Source organism: Colias croceus, chromosome 23 (genome assembly GCF_905220415.1).
Source record: "Colias croceus chromosome 23, ilColCroc2.1".
Lineage (NCBI taxonomy): Eukaryota > Metazoa > Arthropoda > Insecta > Lepidoptera > Pieridae > Colias > Colias croceus.
The window spans coordinates 4,588,241-4,613,583 of NC_059559.1; the positions used below are offsets into that span (position 1 = coordinate 4,588,241).

The 25,343-nt window shown below is 35.4% G+C and overlaps 2 protein-coding genes and 1 long non-coding RNA gene across 3 annotated transcripts; 1 reads left to right on the forward strand and 2 right to left on the reverse strand.

Moving 5' to 3' along the window:
• Positions 1–924: 924 nt before the first annotated feature.
• On the reverse strand, positions 925–2,542 carry LOC123702580 (tigger transposable element-derived protein 4-like). The gene is made up of 2 exons (XM_045650353.1): positions 1,893–2,542; positions 925–1,775 (listed from the first exon to the last, which is right to left on the reverse strand). Exons 1-2 carry the CDS (start codon positions 2,427–2,429, stop codon positions 1,491–1,493), a joined length of 822 nt encoding a protein of 273 aa, XP_045506309.1. The 5' UTR covers positions 2,430–2,542; the 3' UTR covers positions 925–1,490.
• An 8,340-nt stretch (positions 2,543–10,882) lies between these two features.
• On the forward strand, positions 10,883–11,632 carry LOC123702420. The gene is made up of 3 exons (XR_006752870.1): positions 10,883–10,979; positions 11,367–11,496; positions 11,583–11,632. It is a non-coding gene; the product is annotated as an uncharacterized LOC123702420 (long non-coding RNA).
• LOC123702419 lies at positions 11,349–14,387 on the reverse strand. Its single transcript, XM_045650169.1, has 9 exons — positions 13,726–14,387; positions 13,579–13,648; positions 13,383–13,495; positions 13,085–13,161; positions 12,666–12,734; positions 12,401–12,579; positions 12,115–12,308; positions 11,733–11,799; positions 11,349–11,465 (listed from the first exon to the last, which is right to left on the reverse strand). The coding sequence occupies exons 1-8, from the start codon at positions 13,912–13,914 to the stop codon at positions 11,755–11,757; spliced, it is 936 nt and encodes a 311-aa protein (XP_045506125.1). The 5' UTR covers positions 13,915–14,387; the 3' UTR covers positions 11,349–11,465; positions 11,733–11,754.
• Positions 14,388–25,343: the final 10,956 nt, after the last annotated feature.

A 25,343-nucleotide genomic window follows, 5' to 3' on the forward strand; every position in this document is an offset into this window, starting at 1 on the left:
GCGATGTCCTCTCTAGTACGTAGTATATAGTAACTCAATGGTTAATATGACGATTCAAAATTGCTTCTAGATGAAATCTAATATATAAATAAATAAATCTATGAGTTTGACCAATTATTGTGGATTAAGTCCTGAAATATTTTAAAGTTTTATGTCTTAAAGTCTGCTCATGTTGTAGATAATTCAATTGTTTTTTACCAGACTACAAATAAGAAGAATTATGTTTTATTTTTTGTTTTTAATTCTTATTTCATTTAGGAACTTTGAGCCAGCAATGACTATGTCAGTCCCATAGTATATGCAAAAACTTAACTAGCAAGAATTATGTTTTCAAAGTGTATGTATGTATATTTCTTTGACACATCCTATAGCTAAAACTCATATGTTTGACTTTTGAGGTGTTGTTATCATCATCAATGTGCTAATGGCATGTAGTAGGTACATAAATTAGCTGTCAGGTTTTTTTCGTTATAAGAGTTATTGTACTTTGTATTGAATTATCAATTTCTGTCAGAAAATTCTGTCCAATTTAAAGAGGTATTTATTATTTTAGCGACCGCCTCTTTGGTGCAGTGGTTGACGCTTGAGCGCAGAACCTAGGGGTCCTGGGTTTGATGCCTGGTGGAGTCAAAGAAAAAAAATTATCTCGGTCTGGCAGGACACAGAAGGCTGATCACCTACTTGTCCCTAAAGAAAATAGATCAGTGAAATAGATGTATGCATAATGCATCTGCACCGTACCCCACTTGGTTACACTGGACTTCACTTTTTTTACTTTAGCTGTCGTTAGAATAGCGCTGAGTGATTTTGTTGGTAAATACAAATATGTATGTTTGTGGGGTAGGTTTTTGAGTTTATGGGGTTTTGTTACCCATGTAAAATGATAGAACCTTAGCGTAAATATAACTTTTAATTATTGTTCTTTCACTGTTACAAATTACAATATTATGTTAATATGTAATATACAAAGTTACAACATGAAATGAATTCAGTACACACAACAGAAGACAGTGAACAGTGACAATGAGTTTTTTTGGTACTAACTACGTATTTCTAAATAAGTGGCACCAACATTTCTGCTGATCTTTCCCTTTCCCTTATTGTGATGACTATGGTTGTACTTTCTTTTAAGAAATTTGTATTCGTCAATTTGTACAATTTCTTCAGGACCGAAGATGGTTGATCCTTTTGGCGTTCGAATTCATGTATTGAAAATCTCCTAGCTGTATTCCCATTGTTAATGTTTCCGGAACCCTGACGTGGTTTATCAATACAGGGTTACTTGTAAAACACCAGCAACCTCTCAGGACAATCATTTGTATTAATGGTAGAAAATTTACCAAACCCAGCATGTAAAAAACATTTTTTTATTGTATCTGCAGTAACTCGTGCCCATGCTGTTGTTAACATTTCAATGCCGTCCAGAATATTGACGGCAAAAGGAGTTGAGCTGTTTTCATTGTCATTTACCATTTTCTCGACAAGAAGCTTTAATGGCTTTTAAGAGTCTTAATAATACCTTGATCGATAGGTTGAATAACTGACGTAGTGTTTGGTGGTAGAAATGCCAGTTTTATGTTAGTCAATTTTTGATTGTGTGGGTGAGCTGGACAATTGTCAATAAATAAGATGATTTTTTTATTGTGTCTTCTTAGCTCAGAGTCCCATTTCCGTAAAACTTTTTCAAAAATTTCTGATGTCATCCACGCCTTTTTGTTGGCTTCGTAATCAACTGGCAAAGTTTTAACATTCTTGAAACACCTTGGTTTTTTCGCCTTACCAGCAATTTACGTTTTTCACCTTCCATACTTGAAGCAACAAGCACCGTTATTCTATCTTTTGATAGTTTCCCTCCTGTACATTTTTCTCCTTTGAATTTTAGCGTTCTATCGGGACTCGGGAGTCAATTTAAAAAATAATCCTGTCTCATCAGCGTTCCATATTTGACTGTCGGTATATCCTTCAGTTAATTTTGGTAAAACTGTTCTCAACCAATTATCACAGTCGTTTTGCGATACACTAGCAGCTTCTCCACAAACTTTACCGACCACTATATCATGACGTTGTCTAAATCTGTAAATCCAACTTTCTGAACATTTAAAGTCTGTTTTCCCAAGCTGTCTGGCAAAATGATTAGCTTTCTCTTGCAAAAGAGGACCGCTTATAGGTACATTTTGGCTTCTCTGTGCTTTAAACCACACTAGAAGTACATTTTCAATATCTTGATGAGTTGGATTACAATTTTTCTTTATTTTAAGGGATTTTGATTCAAAACACTGCATAATTTTAGCGCGGTTTTTCCACATCGTTGATATTGTAGAATGAGAAACCCCAAATTGTTTACACAGATCAACATTGTTTTCACCATTTTCCAGTCTCGAAATGATATCCACTTTTTCTTTAACAGTAAATGTACGTCTAGGAGCCATGTTCACAAGTTTAAGAAACGATGTTTACTCACTGGAAATTGATACGTAACTGATTCATAATTTTAACTTCATGCACGTGCTAAGTAATCCTACACAGAAACAAATCACTTGACCAACTGCGAATGTAAACAAAAGATTCTTATCCTTTGTTTACATTCCTACATAATACAAGCTTAATAGTTAAAGTTTATGAATGAGTCTTTGCGCCTTTGCCGACTCCGTCTCATATCCGCAATGAATTTCTAGGAATTCAAGAACAAGTCGTTATACCCGAATTAGGCGTTATATCCGGAGTCGCTATCGCCGAATGGATTTATACGAAAGTATGCTTCAAATTCTAGGGACGTAAGTTCGACGTCGCTATAACCGAAAGGTCGTTACAACCGAGGTCGTTATTAATGAAATCCACTGTATTCATTTAATTTTCCGTTTGAATATTATAAACTCTATGCGCATTCCAAAATTTACGTAAACAAGAAGCGAACGGGAGGGGAAAGGGGGCGTCGCGTCGTCCTTTCGATAATGAATAGAACATAGACTTACAAATGTTAGGAGAGTACAATAAAAGCTTAAACAATCATTTAAAAATAATTTATTGCGTTATGCCAAAAGTCGTAGAACAAATGTTGTTACTAATTATGATGTTAGCTATCTTGTCCTGCGAGGTTGCCGGTGTTTTACAAATAACCCTGTATATGTTAACCAAGCAGTTCTCGGAAACAATTTTGAACGTATTTATTTTTTTCCCTTTAGTTTTTTGCTGTCTGGTATTGTTGCTGACCATTTTTCAAAACCTAGATTGTAGGAAATATGCTAAATCATTTCCATACAACCGATGCACTATATGTTTTTTGGCCCGAAAAAGTGACATTCTTGTTTTATTGGAAATATCTAAGGAGCTTCTCTTTTTAAATGCACGAGTAGAACACCCAGAGTTTTATTTCAAAAACCCGATTTTTAAAAAAATATTTAAAATTTTGGAATTTCGCGGCCGAATGAGATAAAAAAATTCGTATAAAAAAATAGATACACTAGATAATTTATTATGTTGCTAATATATACGTAGCGATTACAGGCGCAAATTATCCCTTTTTGAAATTTTCTATATTATCGATAGAGGCGAAAGTATTGTAATTTTTACGGATATTCGTTTTTATTTTTTTATATTATATGCAGGCGTTAGTAGAAGCTCTGTTTAGTACCAAAAGAAGCCTTGAACCGAGGTCTAAATGTGACAAAAATACCACATTCTTACCACGAAGTTATTATCGATGGAGTTAATACTGCGATTTTGGGCTCCAGTTCATTAATAACTGCTGAGGTTACGGTAGGTAGTGCACGGAATACTGTTTGTCGGAGTTTCACAACTACTTTTAAATAAGACATGGGCTTAAAATGTGGCCATGTGTCTGTATACTTCGGCTTATTATCGTCGTCCCAGAACGTGGCTTAGGTTTTTTTTTTTAATTCTTTACTAAACGTGTTTCAAATTTTTATAATTGATTTATTGCCGTGTTGATATTTTCAAATACATACTTTATAAGTCCGTGTGCAGTCATTATTTCTGGATTTGATCCAAAATATTTAACTGTGGTTTGGAAATTAAATGGATTATAACGTACATACGTGTCGCATCTTGTTCATTTTTAATGTTTTTACAGTAGTTTCGTTACAACAGAATTCGTGAGGTGAAATTTGCTTTATATTGGCGAACATTCGTTTTAAATTTCTCCACTGGCTCTCAATCCTCTGGGTGTGTCCCCCATCTGGTGCCACAAATCTGTGTTCTGGGTCACTGTGATTACACTGTTTGTGAATGTATCCATATTGAGGAAGGCAATCATAAGCTCTCCAAAAGTCTGTATGGATTTCTGTGCCCTCCTCAACATGTTTCTGTATAAGTGGCACCAGTATTTCAGAAGATCTCTCATTATTAGGACACACTTCCAGTCTCTCAATGCGGCGTCCTCGGTTATACTTGCGTTTTCCAAATTTACTCTCGTCTACCTGGACAATTTTCCCAGGTCCATCAATTTTTCTATCAGTTTCTTGGTGCTCTAATTCATAGACCACAATAGTCTCAGTATGAATAAAATCTGTAATTTTTAGAAACCACAAATTATTAGCAAATAAGTAAATACATATTTTGAATTCGAATTTGTGCACGTACTCTTTACAAGGAATTTCTTTACTTCCACCGATTGGTGGGTTTTGGCGGGTCCCTCGACTGCGACCTGCTGTTGCTGTTGTTGCCTTGGCTGTCGGTACTACGTGAGCATTTCGATAACCGTCGGGGAATTAGAGATGTTGTTGATCAATGACTAACTCGTAAGTTTTAATGAAACTCATACTTGTATGAGTACTTGTATTTTTATTATAATTTGTATTACAAAGTTCGTAAATCACTTGTTTTTGTTCATTTATAAGTGGTTTTATTTACCGAGTTATTCTATAAATCCCCACCGCGAAATCCCCACTGATGTTTTTATGCATTTTGAGTATAGGTGATGGAGTTATTCTCAGAGTGCATACGGTGGGGATTTGTGGAATAAACCAATTTATCTGACTCAATAGATGATAATATGTTCTCAATATCACCACTCTCTTGAAGCGACACACGTAACGAAGGTTCAATTGAAGATGTTGAAGGTTCACCAAGAGGCTTGAGGGTTTCGGTGAAACAGGGTTTGTTACGGCAGAGTTGGATGATGAGTAGTAGGAATTTACATCACATTGATCCATTGGAGATACTGTATAATATCCTGGATGACTATGGGAAGTTGAAGGTCTTGGCGAAGCTTCGAACATGTCTGAACGATATCCAGTTTCGGTTTCAAAAAAGATAAGTCATATAATCCGATGTTTTATTATTGCCTTTGTTGTTTTATCAAATTTTCTAAGTTGTGTCGCAATATATTCGCCAAACAAATCGTCCTCATCTTTTATTGATTTGTCCGTTGACTGACTGTTCTCATTAAATTTAATGCTTCCGACACCATCTCATTACTTGGATTAGGTTTATAACGTTTATTCGCTTGGGGAATGATGTTAGACGTTTGAGGTGAATCGTTTTCCCCATGTTGAGCATCATTGTCCGCATGTTGGGCATTAAACTCAAACTCAAACTCATTTATTTGGCACCAATTTTTACAAAAATAAGGTACTTAATTAAAACAAACAAAAAGAAGAAATACAAAAAAAAAATTAAAATTAAAAAATAATAATAATAAATATAATTAGTGATGCCAAAAGGGTCCCCACGTCAGCAAAAGTCACAGAGTGTTTCTGCAACACTGGTTTTCAGTGAGGACCAGTAATACAGATGACTTGCGGCTCAAACAACAGAGCACGACTGCCAGTCAATATAACCTGAACGAATATAAATACATATTTATATAACATATTATACAACAAATAATCGTTTATACATAATACATATACACATACATACATTATACATACATTATTGTCAGTTGCTGTTATCTCCTGAAATAATATTTTATTTGAATCACCAACAGTTTACTTATGAAATGTATTATACACTAGCTTTTACCCGCGAGTTAGTACACCGCACGGAATATATGAAAAAAAAGACAATGGTCATAAATCATACCTAATACTAATTATCACTGTAAATAATAATTAATAATAATATTTCTAAAACAACCTAAAAATAAAAAAAAATAAAAGGTACGGAATCTCTCGGTTTATAATAGAAATTCGGCGAAATCAAAAGATTGTTGAGAAAAGAGTTGTTAGTTTTTAAAAAATACATTTGCAATGACTATTATATCTGTCCACATGCCATTCCAAGAAATAATTTGTTTAAAAATATTTCGGTGCAATAACAATAGCGGCAGCGCAACAACAAAGGCAGATAAAATAAGTACCTATGTCTATATTTACCGCGCGCCTCTCTTCACTCGGGCCAAGCTTACATATTATTCTTGTGTGCTCTAATAATTAGGTTAGAAATAAAATAATACAACATCACTGAAATGTTACATACCGTATCGATTGTTCCAGTAGGTTTATTTTTATTGAGCAAGAAATTCAAAGATTAAAAGGCAAACCACTTGCTCTCATGAACAGAATCTGCGCTGGTTCCAGACTTTTTTGATTCAATCGTCTTTTTTCTTTCTCTATAATATTGGCTCGTCAAATTTTTTATCTTCCGTTCTATTTCTGTGACATTTGTATTTAATTCGTTTGCCATCTCATTTAGTGCATCAAAACGTTTAGGTCTACATTTGTGATCCAAGTGTTTTGGATTCCATAATCATTCCTTTATATGATACAAATTTATTAACTTTAGAGTGGTTTCTTCGTCCCATTCCATTATTGCAGAAAATCGCAAAAAAACACAAACACGTCACTATCGCTGGAGTGTCGGCGGGCAACTGAGCGTGCGCGTACGCAAGCCGCCGGCCATGCCGCCGACTTGCACGCGCGGGTACGAGTCGCCGACATGATTCTTGAAACAAAGTCGCCGTCACCAAGCCGCCGGGCTGTGTCGGCGGGTCGGCGGGTTTGGTGTGTAGACTCCATTACGCAGAGTGAAGGTGCGAGTAGGTACGACGAATTATTTTTCGACACAGCGGTAGCCCCTCTCGTTTACTTGAGGTGAGGAGGAGCCTTACTCCGCAAGCACAGCGCGTCGAGTTGCGAGCGCGGGAAATTTATTTGCAAATTGAATTCGCGATACTACACACCAATGCAGAACTTATTGCGAAATTAAGATAAGGGTTAAATTCGTATCCAACATTTAACTATTTTTTAAAAAAGTTCCGAAACACGTTCGCTTTCGACAAAGGTTGAACACAGAACACTCCATCTGGTGTTTCCTTATCACAAAGACAAGCTAGTTAACAATGATGCAAATAAAATATTTAATTACCGCTTATCACGTGCACGCCGGTGTGTAGAAAATGTTAATATTTTGTTTTAAATTCAAATAATGTGATGACGTTAAAAAGAAACTGTTGCAGATAGTAGCGCAACTTTCGACACATCTTATTAATGCTTGAGATGCATAGTTCAATCCTTTTTTGATGTCATTATATTCTTTATACGCTACGAATGTGTATACAAGCTCGCCAGTGTCCTTAGCTTTAAAAATGAAGTCACAATTTTTACATGTGCTTTTACGATTTTTCAATAAAAAACCACAAACATATGCACAAGCTTGTAATTCTTCAGAATCAGACACACTTTCTTCAAAAGAATCCTCAATTAACGAAAGCATGTCTGAAACAACTTACTCTGAATCTTCCGTCTTACTTTCTGTGCAAAGCATGTCTGAAACGCCTGGATCTTCCGTCTTACTTTCTGTGCATATATATTTGTTTGTAATTTGTCATTGTCGTACAGTCATCTTCTGCGCAATTGCCTGACCCCAAGTGAGCAAGGTTGGACAGAATGGCCGTCTTCAACCCAGCGACAAATTGTCCAGTTGTTGGATTATAATTAGCACCACAGTTTCCTCTTATGGTGCCAAACAAATTTTCGAGAGGGTCCTGTTGAAGACGGCGAGTTGATAGAGCTCTAATAGCATGTTTTTTTTTTAAATTATTAAAAAGCTTTTCTATTCCGTTAAGTGTTCATATCCAACCTTGCTTTGATGGGGGCTGGCTTTGACACCCTACAAATTCGCAAGTTGCAAAAAACTTTTTCATTTTTGCAAAATGTTTTAAGTGTGGTGACACATTTGTTAAATTTGTAGAATATGGTTTTCCTTTCTTTAAATCTGGTGTATCACTGTTCAAATAAGTACCATAAAAATAAAAATGTTGTATGTATTAAAACTGCCAAATAAATGAGGTTCTTGGACATGCCGTTTTCCTCACATTGTTTTACTTCACAAAGAGCATCCTATTTTAATATTATAAATGTGAAAGTGTGTTTATTTGTTACATTACATTCTTTATTTGTTACATCCATTTTGAATCCGTCCGCACATTGGCTCGAACCAAACCATACTGAACGACCTTCCTATGTGTGGATTACTCACAAGCGCGTTTGCAAGCGCACCGCCAGCGCGCTGGCGAATGCGCTGGCCTATGTGTAGAGGCGACATTGAGTTTCGGAACATGTAGGCTAGGGATGGGAACCATCAATTGAATCGCTGACATTTCATATGTAAATTTACTTAATTTTAAAGGAATTAAATAAAATACTCACAAACATTTGTAAACAAATGTTTTATTAACAATTGCTGTATTTGTTTTAAAGTTAATTAGTCAGTATAACGAGAAATATTTTGATTTATGTTTATTTTTGTATCGGTAAAACTTGGCATATGTCCCGTCCCTCGTGTTGGATTTTGTCGTCATGGGCGTTTTTTTTTTTTTTTTTTATTTATTTTAAAGGCACCCGCCATCACAGGGTGTTCGCGCCACCTCTGGAATATTGTCCAGAGACATTATTTTCATTTTTTTTTTTAATTTATTTACAAACACAATTTATAGCCACATAATATGTAAATTAAAAATAAAATTATTACAAACTTAAAAATATTACTTACAAATACAAAATTAAAATACTGGGTAAATAAATACTAATAAAATAAATACAATAAATGCTACAAAAATTTAAACTATACCTAATATCTCAGAATCACATCACACGCGACGACGCGGTTGGCGCAGTGGTAAAGTAACTGCCTACTGAGCCGACGGTCCCGGGTTCGATCCCCGGTCAGGGCAAATATTTGTGTGATGAACTCATTTATTTGTTCTTGGGTCTGGGTGTTATTATCTATATATGTATTTATTAAATATTATATTTATCGTCGCCTAGTACCCACAACACAAGCCTTAATTATTGAGCTTACTGTGGGACTAGGTCGATTTGTGTAATAATGTCCTATAATATTTATTTATTTATTTATTTATTTACACGCCATTGTTTCGCTTATTGACTACTTCTACAATATATTTACAATATTTAAAGAAAGTATCCCTACACTTGTCCCCCAGGGCGGAAGGCAGATTCTCACCCGTCATCGCCATGCCCAATTTTTGCTCAATAGCATATCTATTGCTTGCAATAATTGGGCACTCGAGTAACAGATGAGGAACCGTCTCCTCTACTCCGGGCTGACATAGACACGACGGATTCTCCTTCAGCTTGAATCTGTTCAAGTAGAAGGCGAAGCCGCCGTGACCAGTCAGTATTTGTGTGGTGTGGTGTGTGATGTCTATTTTTCCGACTACTTTGAATGCAGCAGCAGCGCTTGGGAAAAAGAGCTTCGTGACTCCGGCCGTTCCTCCTACTTCGTATCTCCTATCCCATTCGCCAATCGTATCCTGTCTCAAGATACGCTTGACGAATGAAACAGGACACAGATCCATACAATTTCATATCCACGAGAAAGAAAAGGAAAGGAAAGAAAAGGTCATATCCACGAGCTTTCCCTCCGTATGGAGCTGTATTTGGGAGCGACCGACATTTATTTTGTATGCAGTGCGGAACTGCATAACGTTGTCATTGTTACCCCCTCTAACTGTGATTTGACCAAAAAACATTTCGAGATGATCCTGGCTGATTTTATAAACAGGAAAATATCTTAATGCTATTTATAATAAAGCCGATAAAACTTGTTTTACGGCCAGGGCCTCAAGTCTGCTATTACAATAGTGTCAGAATGGTCTATCATTGATTTCAAAATTGTTGATTTTGACAAGTTTGGTAATCTACTATTATAATGGTGTCATTATGACTTTCCAATGGTCAACCACTGACATTCCATTGAAAGAAATGGCTTAGAATGGTAATCTCGTACATAATGACAAATGAATGACTGACGTATGGGGTAATCTGCTAAAATTTTGACAGTTCCTTTGATCATTGACCTACCATTGGATCGTCATTGTGCAGTCATTGCTTATAATAGCTCGGTTGTCGAAAAGAGTTTGTTATCTATCGTGTTTGTATTTTACTTTGTGAAATATTGAGTGGAGAAATGTATTCACTACGAGCAAATATTCTCGAGCTAGCCGCAGTGGATGCTAGAGAAAGAAGACGGGCGGAATGCAAAAGACGTCGTCGAGCCCGTCGCTTGACGAGAATTAGTACAAACCCCTTTATTGATATTTCCGAGGCGGAATTTGTAAAAACGTTTCGCCTTGGAAAGGACTCAGTAAGGGGGTTAATTGAAGAACTCATTCCCCTTATGGCCAGACCGCGTCGAAACGATAGCATATCGGCAGAAATGAAGGTTAGTAATCTGAATTTGATTTTCATTGATTTATTGTTCTGTAGCTATAAACACGAAATAGTTGATTTGTTATATTTTTTATTGCAGATTCTAATAGCACTTGCATTTTATGCATCAGGGTCCTATCAAACTTTGATTGGACAGAGTGCCCTCCGTAATGTTGCACAAATTACTGTGTCAAGATCAATTAATGAAGTGACAAAGGCACTCAATAAAATATACCTGCAGGCAAGATTGTGAATGCATGTTGCATATTGCACAATATTGCAAACATGGCAAGAGCACCGTTGCCACCTGATGAAGTTTATGCAGAAGCACTCCGCTTGCAACAGGTATGTGATCTCTATTCCACTATTTTGAAATATAATGAAGTTGAAATTTTAAATAAAACTACTATGTTAAAAAATCAACATTTAAAATACTTTTTATTTCTCATAAACTAAATATTTATTTTATAATATTAAACTAGACTTTCAAACCAATTGAAAAATCTGATACTTATCTATAGATATATACTATATTAAAACCAAAAAGACATTTTGTCATTTAAATTATAAAATCCAAGTTACAATATCAAGTTGTAATAATAATAAGAAATCAATAATCAGTCTTCATACAAAATATAAACATCTTCAATATTTTAATAAACACAAATTTCACCTTATATTATTATAATAAAAAGAATAACATGATAATCACTAATCAGTCTTTTAATTTAGGAGGAAAATAATTATGCAGCACCTAATTATCAAGACCATCGAAGGGTGAACCGGGATCTTCTTGAAGGTCGGGCACTGCAGCAGGCTCTTGTTGACAGACTGTGGAGAAATGCATAAATTAAATTAGCAGGTATGTAATGTAAACCCACCTCAATATTCTAGTACAGTACGAAAAAGCTCTAATTATTATTAAAATGATTTAACTCTTTGTTACAGATCCACAGTATTGCACAAAACAGATTTAAAATAAATTCTCTTTTTGTAAACACTGTTTCATTTAATATATAGCTATTTGGAATCCACTGCTGGACATAGACTCCTCCTAAAATAGATTTCATTTATCTTTTAATAATCTGCCAAAATTACCTCTTGCATACTTCATTCTGCTTTAGTCAGATTCAGAATCTGATGATATCAGGATTTTGCGGAGTTTCTGTGAAAACAAATTTAACTTTAATACAAAAGATGCAACTTCGTTTACAGCATGTGTATCCTAGTGTTTAGTATCAGAGTTACAATCAAGATGTCAAATTCTGACCAATGCTACTACTGAAGTGAGCCTACACACATTACACAAGCTTTTAAGCTTAGCTGGAGGGGTTTATATTAATTATTATAATTTTTATTGTATTGTTTTCAATGCTCCTTAATACTTTTGTGGGTATGTTTGTAGCACACATGATGAGTAGAAGTTCAGATTTTGGGTGAAACCATAAAGATGAATTAGCTATAAATCAACAGTAATTACCTTTTTTGGCACAGATGTCACAAGTTGGCCTATAAGGTCCACCATCTTTTCTGTGGTGGAGCTCAGTCGTTCAATGGCTGCAGCTAAGTTGTTGGTTGCCTGAGCCTGTTTTAAAGTAGCCTCGGCGTTCCTGGCTTCAATAGCCTCCAGCCTTGATTGAGCAGCTTCGAGAGCTGTATGGTCTCTATCTCTATCTATAAAAAAATATTTATTTTGTTACATCAGGCAACACACTTTGCCCTAGCGCGGCAATAATGGTCAAAACAAATAATTGCAAGATCTTTACCTTCCGCTGCATAACGCCGTGCAGGGCGATGGCGTCGCTTTGGAGGCCGGTCGGTGGTAGATGGCTGACCCAAAGGCTGGTCGGTGGTAGATGGCTGACCCAAAGGCTGGTCGGTGGTAGATGGCTGACCCAAAGGCTGGTCGGTGGTAGATGGCTCACCCAAATTTTCCTGTTCCATGCTGAAAAATAAACAATTACAATGACATTAGTCTACATGTTATCCTATTTATTTAGACCCATTTGCAAAAAGTTGTAGTAAGTATACCTTATTTCTACATTTTCCCCAAGCTCATCTGTGACAATTGTCACAGGCACTTCGTAATTGTCTAATATTCTGTAATAATAAAAACAATGTAATCAAAATAGTTAGCGATTATCAATGTAAGCAAAATTATAACATTATGGTACCCTAGAGGCTTCAAAAGAAATAAGGGTAGGCAATTTAAAAGATGGGCTGATGAAATTATTGAAATGGCTGGTAAGACGAAAACCTGGACTAGACTACCACACTATAAAGAAGAATGGGGGAGGCCTTTGCCCGCAGGCACACAGAATCAGTTACCGTAGTATGAAATAAACTGTTAACATTATAACATGTCATACACTTTGCATTCTGATATAAGGCTATAAATAAATAAAAATCAAAATAGTTAAGAAAGTAGTTACCAAGGTAGTACTACTTACGAGAAAGAATTGTTCTCAAATTGAAAATTAGTACTAGTAGTAGGACTAGCAGGCACCACAGGAAGCGTGATAGAAGGCTATTTAACAAAAAAAAGCAGTTGTTAAAACAGTAAGCAAGTCCACAAAATGTGATGGTGAACAAATAAATAATATAGATACCTAAGCATGCAAATAAAAAAGCACATATTAAACAACAGACTGTGACATATTAGTTTTGTTCACAAGTTAGAAGTACTTCATAATGTGCAATACAACAGTTATGGATGATAAAAGATAAAACCAATGTCCAAATGCTTACAGTGAGTGGGTTGTGTCGGACACCTGGAAGTGGCTCTCCTACATCTCGCCCTAATATTGAGTATAAGCGCTCTTGGAGTGGGGTTAATGATATTTTTTTTGCAGGACCACCACCTTAAATGCAAATTATACAATATTATTACTATATGCTTTCCACTATAATTCAGCAAGGCTGCCAGAAGAAAAGAATTGCTTACCTGTTGCACTTATTTCACTCTTCTGTGATTTAATTTTCTTTAAGGTTTTGCTTTTGTATTCATTGTAGAACTAAAAAAGTGCAAAAATTATATTAATGATACATTTTGCATACCTATTATTAAATAATACTGTATATAGGTACTTACTGTGCGCCATTCTGCGGGAGTTTTATTGGGGCAGTCCACCGATATGGAATTTAAAATTTGGGCGCATTCCATCCAATATCTTTTGCTTAAACTTCGCCCTTCATTGGTGCGGCTGCAGTAGCCAAGCGCCAGGTCTTGGTGGTTTTCCAAAAAATCAATTAGAGCCGAAATTTGCTCTATTAGCACCATTTTTCAATATTATAAATAAATAAAACACAATGAAAATAAATAGCTAAACACCGGCCGCTAGAATTGTAAACAAGTAGTAATGTCACATTTGACTTTGACAGCTAAACAGATAAAACATTATTGAGTTTCACTTTTATCCGCGTTACACATTTTAATGTTTTTGCTATTTACGAACTTCTTACTACTTCAGATTGCTTATAACATTATTAAATAATATGTAAAAATGTTTAAAAATGAAATCTGGCATGAGTAAATGTTAAAATTTAGTAGTAGTTTTTCGAAAATCATTTCTACTACCGGGTTTTATAATAATGGCAATACGACAATGTCATTCTGCCACGATTCCATTACGAGACCACTGACCGACCACTGATCGACCATTATGAATTTAGCAGATTACAAACTTTTATCAAAATGACAATGGGATCGTGTTGGAATGACGAATTTATAAAAAATAGCAGACTTGGGGCCCAGATTCTATAACTAACTTACCATCTAAAATTTTCAATTTAGATAAATACTAGCTTTCCGCCCGCGGCTTCGCCCGCGTTTTCAAAGAAAAACCCGTTCCCGTAGAAGTTCCGGGATAAAACCTATCCTATGTCCTTTCTCGGGTATCAAAATATCTCTATACCAAATTTCATGCAAATTGGTTCAGTAGTTAAGGCGTGATTGAGTAACAGACAGACAGACAGACAGAGTTACTTTCGCATTTATAATATTAGTATGGATTCTTCACAACTTTTGAGAAATGTACTACAATTTTGAATATTAGCGGCACAGAGAGCTTTCTTTTAGCCAGGCGCATTTGTACATCGACTATTTAAAAATCAAAAGCGTCGTTGATCATTATTATAAATTTAACAGTTGCAGAGCATTCATAAAACATATATCTAATTTAAAGTTATTTTTGCAAAAGAGAAGAGCGTCAGCTAGACCTACTTAATAGCTGCGTGGCCAACCTTACTTTCATTTTTATTTTGCTAAAATAAACATGCGCTTCTTTTAATTTATTACCCAGATAAACCTTTTACTTGTTGGATTTCGTGAAGTAAAACAACATAATCAAATTTTATTTCACCCCCATCCTTGCCCACTATACATTTATATTCCCCCAAAGTATTTCTTACGAGTTTTACCATGTGGGAGGGATCATAACATACATTAATCCTAATATTTTTATAAATAAAAAGGGCTTCAGATAAATCCCTTTAAAATAACTACCTAGACATACTTATATTACTGGCTGCGCCATCAAACGTTAGACCACATTCATTTTTTTTAGACAGACCACATACATGAATATCAACGTCACAACGCACCTACGGTGCAATAACGTCACTTATGCAATTTTTGTTAAAACTTAACTGATTATGAGAAAATACTCCACTCTTTACTTGGTGCGTTATTGTCATTTGTTTAGTACGCAAACTGTCCTCGTGAGGGCATTAGTGTCTTTACAGTTCTGTCGCGAATATGGCACTTTGATTTGAGAAAATCAGATATTTAAGTTCATAGACTCATTGTGTCTGTTTAATACTGACCTCACACTAAATAAAATTTATGTTTATAGGTTTATATTTATTGTCATAGTTGGAATGAAAGTCAAAGTTATTATAGCATTTTATGTATTTTTTTTAATTGAAAAAAAAAACAAAGTCACCTTCAATTCCCAGGGGAAAATGATGAATGTAAGTTAAAAATTGATGAAGGTCATCATTGAAACACTAGGTATGCTTAATTAATTAATCATATCATCATCTTTTACATTAGCATCTCGGCCCAAGTTCATGGGTAGTGGCACGTAATATTTTATTAACGTCAGTAAGTCTCCCATGTCTAGGTCGTTTCTTGGTTTGTTTTTTAGTAAATCATTAAAGGATTCATCTTCACTTTCAGGAACGTCCATTTTGCATAAAAACTCTTAAAAACGTAAATAAAACATGAGCACAAATCGAGTGAACGAAGCTTTGACACTGACAGTGACCACAGATCAGACAGAACAAAATCCCGCCATAGTTGCCATAGACACCTTCATCATATTTTGACTGACATCCATCATTTTTTGCCGGTATCAGAAAACCTTCATCGTTTTTAGCATGTGCCCTAATTTCTAACTGTTAATTTTTTGGTGACATGAAGCGTTTATTGCCTGTATTCTGAAGTAAGCCTGTACTATTTTTAATGAACTTTCGAATGTTGCCAGTAACAAAAAAAAAACAAGAAAAAATGACATCCATCACTTTCCTCTGTACCCTTCTTATTTTTTTAAGAAAGCACTAAAACATTAAATGCAATCAAATACGCAATACAACGAAAAAATTTACATGTGTGTGTAAGACCACACACTCATAGAAAAAAATCTTCTGTTGTGACAGTACACGGATGAAATTTGTTTGCGTGGTGACAGTAGACATTGGACTCCATATTGATACTAGAGAAACCGCACACTCATATCCGTAGTAGCGAATAATTTGTAAAATGTTTTAGCGTAAATGGGCGTTGTCTCATATTGTAAGTTCATTAAATCACAAAAATGGCCGTTCTGTTCCTGAAAGTGTTATTTTTATTAGATGCCAATGGTTTAGGTTTTCTATTGGTTTCCAGATATTCTAATAATGCGTTGTCAATGTTATAAGTATTGCCCAATTTTTCGGCATATTCTGGAAGCTTTTTTAAAACCTCGCGTGGATTGTAAGGGTATATCCCAGTGGCCTAAAGCCACTTTTTATGTTTTACGCCTCGTTCATTTCAATTTCTTTAATCAATTGCGTAAGCAACTTTGGGAAGTGGTTTTTGTTGAGTGCCGTTTGATTTGGGTTTTCCATTTTGTACTGTAATAAGATCTTACGCCAGGCTTTTTTAAGAGGCGCAAAAAAAAGCCACGTCAAGTGGCTGGGAGATGTATGGAATTAGAAGGGATAAGCACAAATGAAATGTTGTGATCCTGACATAGCTTAATGACGCCTGAACTTAAGTGACTGGACAAGTTGTCACATATGACCACTTTTCTTCCAGTCAAACCCTCCGCCCATGTCAATACAACCGCTTTAAAATAATCTTCAAATATTGTCGAGTCAAACCAACCGGATGACGTTCGGTTGTATTTCACACCCCAGTGAAATACTCGCTCTCGAATTCCTCACGTTCATCAAATTCATCGTCTCAAGAATCACATATTTGTTCTTTATTAGTTTGGATATTATCAAATACGATATAAAGTCCTTCGAATCTTGACAAACGAACACTAAGTTCACTTGTTAAGTCTAGTTAATGATAAACACTCATCGAGAGGATCTAAAAACTTTTTAAATTTTGTTAATTGCTTTTTACATGTACCACGTTGTTTCTTTAAAACTGAAATATCTATTTCGTATTTAATTGTACTAAACCTACTTACGATAGAAATATTTATTTACCTGAACTATTAATTTAGCTAAAGCACACAACTCTGATACTAATTAATCACAAAAAACACAGAACAGAAAAAATAATTATGAAATGAATAAACGAAAATATGTACTTAAATTTGTGAATATAAAGCGAGGGTGATTCGCTATAATAGGGATCGGTTACCGCCGCGTGACCACCAGAATGCAAGTCACGTTGTGCTGCGCGTGATTCGCAATGGATCAACTGGAAGACGAAAGTAGGTAATAAATTAAAATGAGTTTCTAATGAATTATGTTTTTAAGAGCTAGCGCGCACTGGTGACTTTTGTCAGCGTGACAATAAAGTTTTTGTCATTGTCACGTCATGTTACCAAAGTGGAGTGCGCACACGAAAAGTGACAGTGACAAAATTTTTCGAAGCGAAGCGTCATTTGCCGATATGGATTTCGAAGAGACGGTCGTTCTCTGTGAACTCATGAGACTCAGGAGAAAACTTGTACTCGCTGTAACTTTGAGGCACGTAAACAAAATAAGTGATTTCAAAGAATGTTTATTTTAATCAAAATACAATGTTATTTTAATTTTAAATGTATGGATTAATTAATAATTAATTTTCCGTGGTTAATATTGTTCTCCTGGCAAATATCATAAACTTCGTTATCATCATTAGAATCAGGTCTAAACTGTGAATTATATGATTGAACACTATTCGGGGCTGAGTCTTCATAATGTACCGGGTTTTGATTAGGAGGAGATGAATTCAACTGTGTGTATGTAGCCAAGTGAAGGTAATTTTTTCAAATATTTATTACTTACTGAATTTTTTTTTGTTCAATCTCAAGATAATTATCTAAATTATACGGAAAAATATTTGTCCTACAAAATCTATGGTTTGATCAAAGAGTCCCCTCTTTCCAATGTGTATCGATAACGAGGTCATCATAAATGATTACAAACCAGCTGATTTTTTTGTTTTCACTTAGTTAATATTTATATAATTCAACAGACATATTGTCCTACAAATTGTGTGGTATGTTATTGCGGTCCTACGCTTAAAAATAGTAGTACAGATCCTTGATATAAAAATAATTACTATCAAGCTGAATCTTCACAAGTTATATTTCGGTTTGTGCCATGCAAGGGCTCCTGCATGCAATGACTGCCTCAGGTGTGCGTACAGAAATGTTTGGGTGTCGTTAAAGAAATAATTTACTTTTCACCGTTCTTAAAACTGCTAGGCTTCTTACTATTTTTGACAAAGGTCGATACACTGCTGAAGTGCTGATCACATCAATTTTGCGTTTTGGAAAACCTTTTCTACAACTAAGTAAAATCCAATTTTCAAGATCTTTTTCTTCCTTTTCCGTCAGAATTGTTGGAGGGCCTGGACGTAACTGATGCTCAGGGTTCTTAATCCTATATTGCAGAGTAGCCCGCGGCACTTGATAAGTCTTTGCTGCCAATTTCTTACTCATTCCTTCTATGACAACTTGTAGGGCCACAGCTTCCAGAACTACTGTGTTTCGAGTATTGAATCAGTTGTAGTCCTTGACCTTGGGAATTTGGCAATGCAGTACTTAAAATTGACTGATTAGTTGGCAAATTCAGTATTGGAGTTCTTGAAATCTGATACTCACAGGGAGACGTCAAAGTTGATGTCAATGAAATAGATGGCAACGTTGGTGTTGGAGTTTTTGATGGCTGCTGCTCAACGGGAAAAGGCGATGTCGGTGTTATTGAATCTGAACGAGCTGGAGATTGACTTATGTAATATGGCTCTAGCAAATAATTAAAGTCGGTGTAATAAATGGATAATTTTCATATTTGCCTATATCTGCGTCAAAAATAATATTACTAATTAAATGTTCGACGACACACTTTGTACGCGAACTGTATAATCTATGTTTGTTAGCAACATGCTCTCCAAATGTAGTACTTTGGTCCCTCTCATGTCGTCTTTTAAGAGCTTCCAGCATATTATTATAGGCTTCTTCTGCTCGTTGATCAAACGTATTACTTTTCCGTCGTTGTAATTTATTTGGTGATTTAAACATTTCATTTGTACTAGGTGCAGAATGATCATTCACGGCTCATAATATTTTCCTTGGTATCAATAGAATCATTCTGAAATAAAGATAGAATAATTTAATAACAACATTTTCATTAAAACGAATAAAACACCTATGTGGGCGTAAATTAATGTTTTTTGATGCAGATGCCTTCAAACAGTGAAGATTGGAAAAAAATTGCAGATATGTTTGACCTAAACTGGAATTTCCCTCATTGTATCGGGGCACTCGATGGCAAACATTGCGTGTTGCAAAATCCCATACATGGAGGCAGTGATTACTACAATTACAAATCTGATTGCAGTATTGTATTAATGGGAATAGTAGATGCAAATTACTGTTTTATATATGTGAATGTTGGAACCCAAGGGAGGATTTCAGATGGTGGTGTTTTTAGAAACAAAATTTCACGAGAAACTACAAGGAAATAAATTAGGATTGCCACCAGATGTCGCTCTTCCGTATCGTCAGATGGAAATACCTTTTGTCTGTGGCCGACGATGCATTCCCTATGCAAAAGTATATTAACAAACCTTAATTTTTATTGGAGCCTGTGTTACTAAAACGTTTTGCCTTTTATAAATACCATCAGCCAACGTTATTCCAACTCCTAACTCCTTGAACACATTCCTTTCCTTCTGAGCTCGCAATACAACGAGTAGGACGCTATGCTGGATTTGGCACAGCTATCAAGAAAGACAGCGCCGGTGATGCCGTCAATATCGACATATACTAGTGGCCAATCCCTGGTGTCAGCGGAGATAGTTATGGCGCAGAAACCAACATTCTGGTCGGGGCGTTGAGTTTTACTGGCGTGGCACGTCGGACAGTTGCTTCGCACTACTCCACCACAACCGTAGCATTTAAATTTGGGTGTCGATGGTGAAGGAAACTGCGTAACTGCTTCTATAGTTTCAGTTTTTGCACCTCTTTGCGGTTATCCCTGTCCCTTCGGGCACTCAACTTCTTACAGTTCTCTGTAGTATGGCCAAAATTTTTGCAGAACCTGCATTTCGTTTTACGCATGGGGACTAGTCGGTCATCTAGCTTGTGTTCAGAAGGTTTAATTTCATTAGAACGAGAAGCACCGACTTTCTCCTCAAGAACATGTTCAATCGCTTGAGCCGCCTTTAAAAGTTGATTGAAGTTTTTGACGTCAGGTCGAGGAATCTTTCTACTGTTGTTCTAGTACGTGGTTTTCCTACAGCGCCAACAACTTTCATTTTAGTGGGATCCAAAGACACGGATGTTTCGTCCAAATTCCAAATCTTATTTTGATCACTAAGATTTAACTCTCTGAGAACATTTTCGAGTTTTTGGAAATATTCGTAGATTATGAATGGATCTGTCATTTTTTTCCGTAAATATTCGACCGGCTGAGGTTTCTTTATAGTTTAGGAGTGTTGGGTGTACTAATGAAAGACTCGCTATGAAGCATACATATTTATTGTGCGCGGCGTATACGTCCGGCGCTGTCAATTGGGAGTTTCACACTGTGTTAACATTACATTTATTATTACATTATATCTTTTGTACGTAAGCAAAACCCCTACAATATTCCCCTCCTTTTACAAAGAAAAATAATAAGAAAAAAAAATAAAACAATTAATAGAAAACAGGCAGATACAAGTTACATGGTTATCACACAAATTGGTCGTAAACAACATTACAATACGATACCTGAATTACAATAACGAAACATAAAAACAAAATAAAATACAATATGATGACATGTTATTGAATTGGAGAAAATAATTTATTAATATTGATTTGAAAATTAATAAAAAATTAAAAATGTATACAAAAAAAAATGATTACGCGTATGCCGTTGTTTGTATTCTCTCTGGGGAACGCGACATTGCAGTTGTCACGTTCTGTATAGTCCATTTCTTTAGTCTTTATTTATCCATTTATATATGAATATCGCTGCTATTGCCGTTATGATGCATAGGAGTATGATTATAATTTTTCCGTATGTACCATTTTTTTCTTCCATTTGTTAAGTGGTGACATGATTAGCTCCACTTTGAGCGATAATAAGATTTTCCTCCTTACTCTGTGTTTTTCCCATGTTTTCCCAGAAAATACAAATTTTGAAAGCGAATAATACAATATAGAGTTAATGTATCTGATGCATCAGTCATAAGCTAAATTCGAATCTACTCGTGGATGAGCCAATGTAGCGGCCTGTTTAAGACCTGTCTTACATTGTTCAAATGCTTCGATTGCTTCCTGTGACCAATCAATTTTGCTTTGGTTATGAAAGTATTACCAATACAATTATTTATTAACTTATTATGACAAAATATAATATAAATTGATTAAACTTATATGGAGACGTGTTAAGACACGCAAAATAATAGTTTTACTTTTTTCGTGATATATTTTCATCATCTTTGTACTTGCGCTTGCCGCTGCACGTCGTTGTTGACGAAACAAATGCAGAGTTGTTATTATTGTTGTTATACCCTGACGCCGATGGTACCAAACCTCGACGTATATTCTCGTATTCACTTGGTTTTGCCTGCAGAAAAGTTCGTAGCATCGGAAAACGCTCACTCATTGACGTAGAATCCTATAACAAAACATTGATGAGTATCTTCTTTTAAACTATTATCGTTCGGCTGAGCCACTACACTGATAGAAGCTATTAGTTCTATTTAATAAGATTTTGTAATTGTTCGAGCAAGCACGTACAAAGTGCAATAAGGCGCTTTGCTTGCATATTCAGTAACCCAAATTGTATCCATTAATTCACACTTTATATTATATAATAAAATCTAGGCCATTGAATACGGTGTCCATGAATCTCTGAAATGTTTGGGCTGCATTACATAAACCAAAAGTCATCCTTGGAAATTCAAATAGTCCGAATAGTTTCTTTTTTTTTTGCAGACGAATTATTTGAAGCTTTTACTTTTTCGGCATTTATCATGGTACTTATTTTAACTTTACTTTTGTTAACATTTTTAGAGACACCGTCATCTATTTTATAATGGAGATGGCCTTGGATTAAAATGTTTCCTGGCCTCTTCGAACGTTTTAAAATGTACCTCTTACATTGTTTGAATTTAAAGTGCCAACTTCCAACAGGTTTAAAAATCTTTTGGGATGCAGTTTTCCAATCGAAAACTTCACAATCATTAGTGCCGAGACTAGTTACAGTACTAAATTCTGAAATAATGTCCAAGTATTTTTGGGGATTATTTATAATTTCATGGTGTCGTACTTCCTTCTCGATTCTGGCGAACACTCTGTCGGGTGGTATGTAGGAGTGTCCAACAACTGGAAAGATTAGTTCAATTTGTTTGATAGGATAAACATTTTCGGTCCAACAATAAGCAAAGACATTTTCTGGTGTTAGTTTGCTTTTTGAACATCCTTCCACAATTGTGAAATTATACAAGTAAACATTTGTCAGGTAGTACGCCACTTGATCAGGTACTTTCAGTAGATTTAAATTTTTTTCACAGTCAAACGAAAACGTTTTGAGAGATGGGTCTTCTTCTTTTAATTTATCGAAAAAAGCTTTACTTCTCAATTTGTGTAGTCTCTGACGGATAATTAAATTATTTATTTCTTTATCTTCTTTTACTCGTTTCAATTCTTCTGCAAATTTTAAACATATTGCACAAACATCCGTTCTTGGGGTACCAAAGCCAAGGTTATATTATGTGACGAAAATAAGATTTTTTAACCTTCAAGTCTAGAGGAGCTTGTAAATCATAGAATTTCCACAGTTTGTTGATTGATAGCTCAGAAGCTAAATATAATCTTTTCGTATTCCCACGACAATAGTGGGGCTCTTTGCATGGAATCGAGTTAATAAATCTCATGACAGCTTCCCTCTTATGAAAAATTTTCTGAGAAATACGGTCACCTCCCCTTTTCTCTGTCAAAAGTTTTCCGGTCTCAAAATATTCCTTCATCACACTTTGTACTCTATATTTAGTTATGTAACACAGTTAAAAAGTATTTTTGGCATACTTGCACCTTTTTTTTTCGGATTTACAGTAAATGAAAAATTTTGTTTGAAATTTTTGTTCTGCGTATTTTTGGTTTTTAGTACGCCTGCGTTTTACTTTTTTGGCTTTGCAATGTTTTAATAAAAATGCATCTTGTGTCAATTTATCAGGCTTAGCATAGAAGTTGTCAAAGAATTGCTTGAGGTCAATCATTTAAGTTTTTTTTATGCCGACACATTAATCTTTTTGGAAGCTCTTTAGCTGAATACCTAGAACAAAAGATTAATTATTAGGTATCCAGTTTATCTCCTCAACTTAATGTTGTAGGTGCTGTGCTGACGCAGGATTTTCGGCCGCGTCGCACGGTCACATAGCGTCGCCCCTCAGTTGTCCCATAGCTCGCGCCACCGACCCACGTTTTGTAGTTAGTGAATATAAATAGTATATTTTTGTGTAATTTAGAAGAAATATAAAATTTAATTGGCCGCTATCTTTCATCTCCCTACACACAGCTACACTAAATTGGTGACCCCGACGTGATCTCGACCGGCGTGATATATCGACGTGAGTGTGTAGTAGGGAATAAATATTCAAAATTAATAAATATATATATACGGACAACTCAAGAAGAAACTACAGGGCGGTGGCAGCGGTAAAATTTAAATAACTAAATAAAATTTAATAACACATAAAAGTACATATTAAAATTAAATATCACCATGGAACCGGTTAAAGAAGAATTTGCAAGTTTATCGTCAATCTCCATTTCGTCCCGCATCCCAGATTTTTGGAAGAAATCGCCGAAAATATGGTTTATACAAACGGAAGCAGTTTTAACGCCACAGAAAATGTCAGATGAAGCGAAATACCAAATAGTAATTTCTAAATTAACGCCAGAAGTCATCGAGCAAGTCACGGACATTTTAATTAGCCCGCCGGAGACAGGAAAATATGAAAAATTAAAAAGAAGATTATTACAAATTTTTGAAGAATCGGAAGATCGACAAATAAAAAAATTAATTGGTGAAATGGAATTGGGTGATCAAAAACCGTCACAATTAATGAGGAAAATGCAAGATTTGGCGCGTGGACGAGTAACAACAGAAACACTTCTAGTTTTATGGCAAAATTTATTACCGCCGGCAATAAGTGCTGTGTTAGCCGTATCTGAGAGTAAAAGTGAAGATATTTTGGCATCAATAGCAGATAAAGTTATGGAGAGCATGACACCCTTAAACTCGGTATCAGCAGTTCAACAGTCCAGTTTAAGCAACAGTCCAGAAAATAATTTGATTAGTGAGATAGAAAAATTAAATAATCGACTGAGAAGATTGGAAACAAGAAATAATACATCAAATTTTAGAACGAGGTCACGATCCAGGTCAAGAGGTAGATTTCAATGTAATCAAAGGCATAATCCCAATTGGCTTTGTAAATACCATTACAAATATAAAAACAAAGCGACGAAATGTGTGAAACCGTGCAACTGGAAACCTAGTCAGCGTGAGAAACCAGCGGAAAACTAGCATCGGTGCAGCCAGCGACGGGTGCCTGCGACCGAGTCTACAGAAATAACCGTCTCAGTGTTTTGGACAGAAATTCAGGACTAAACTTTTTAGTTGATAGTGGTGCAAATGTGTCCGTCATCCCGCGTAGTGTGGTGTATGGTAAGGTTTATGCAGAAGGTAATAAATATAAATTATTTGCTGCTAATGGAACGGAAATTAAAACATATGGTATTCATTTTTTGTCTCTAGATTTGGGTCTGAGACGACCGTTCCGTTGGATTTTTATATTAGCGGATGTAAAGCAACCAATTATTGGTGCGGATTTCTTAGCTAATCATAAATTATTAATTGATTTAAACGGACGTAGATTGATTGATCAAGTAACTAATTTGAGTACTATGGGAAATATCTCAAATTCTACTGTGCCCACTTTAAAAACAATTATGGAATGTCCATATTCCGATTTATTGAATAAATTCCCTGATTTAACTAAAC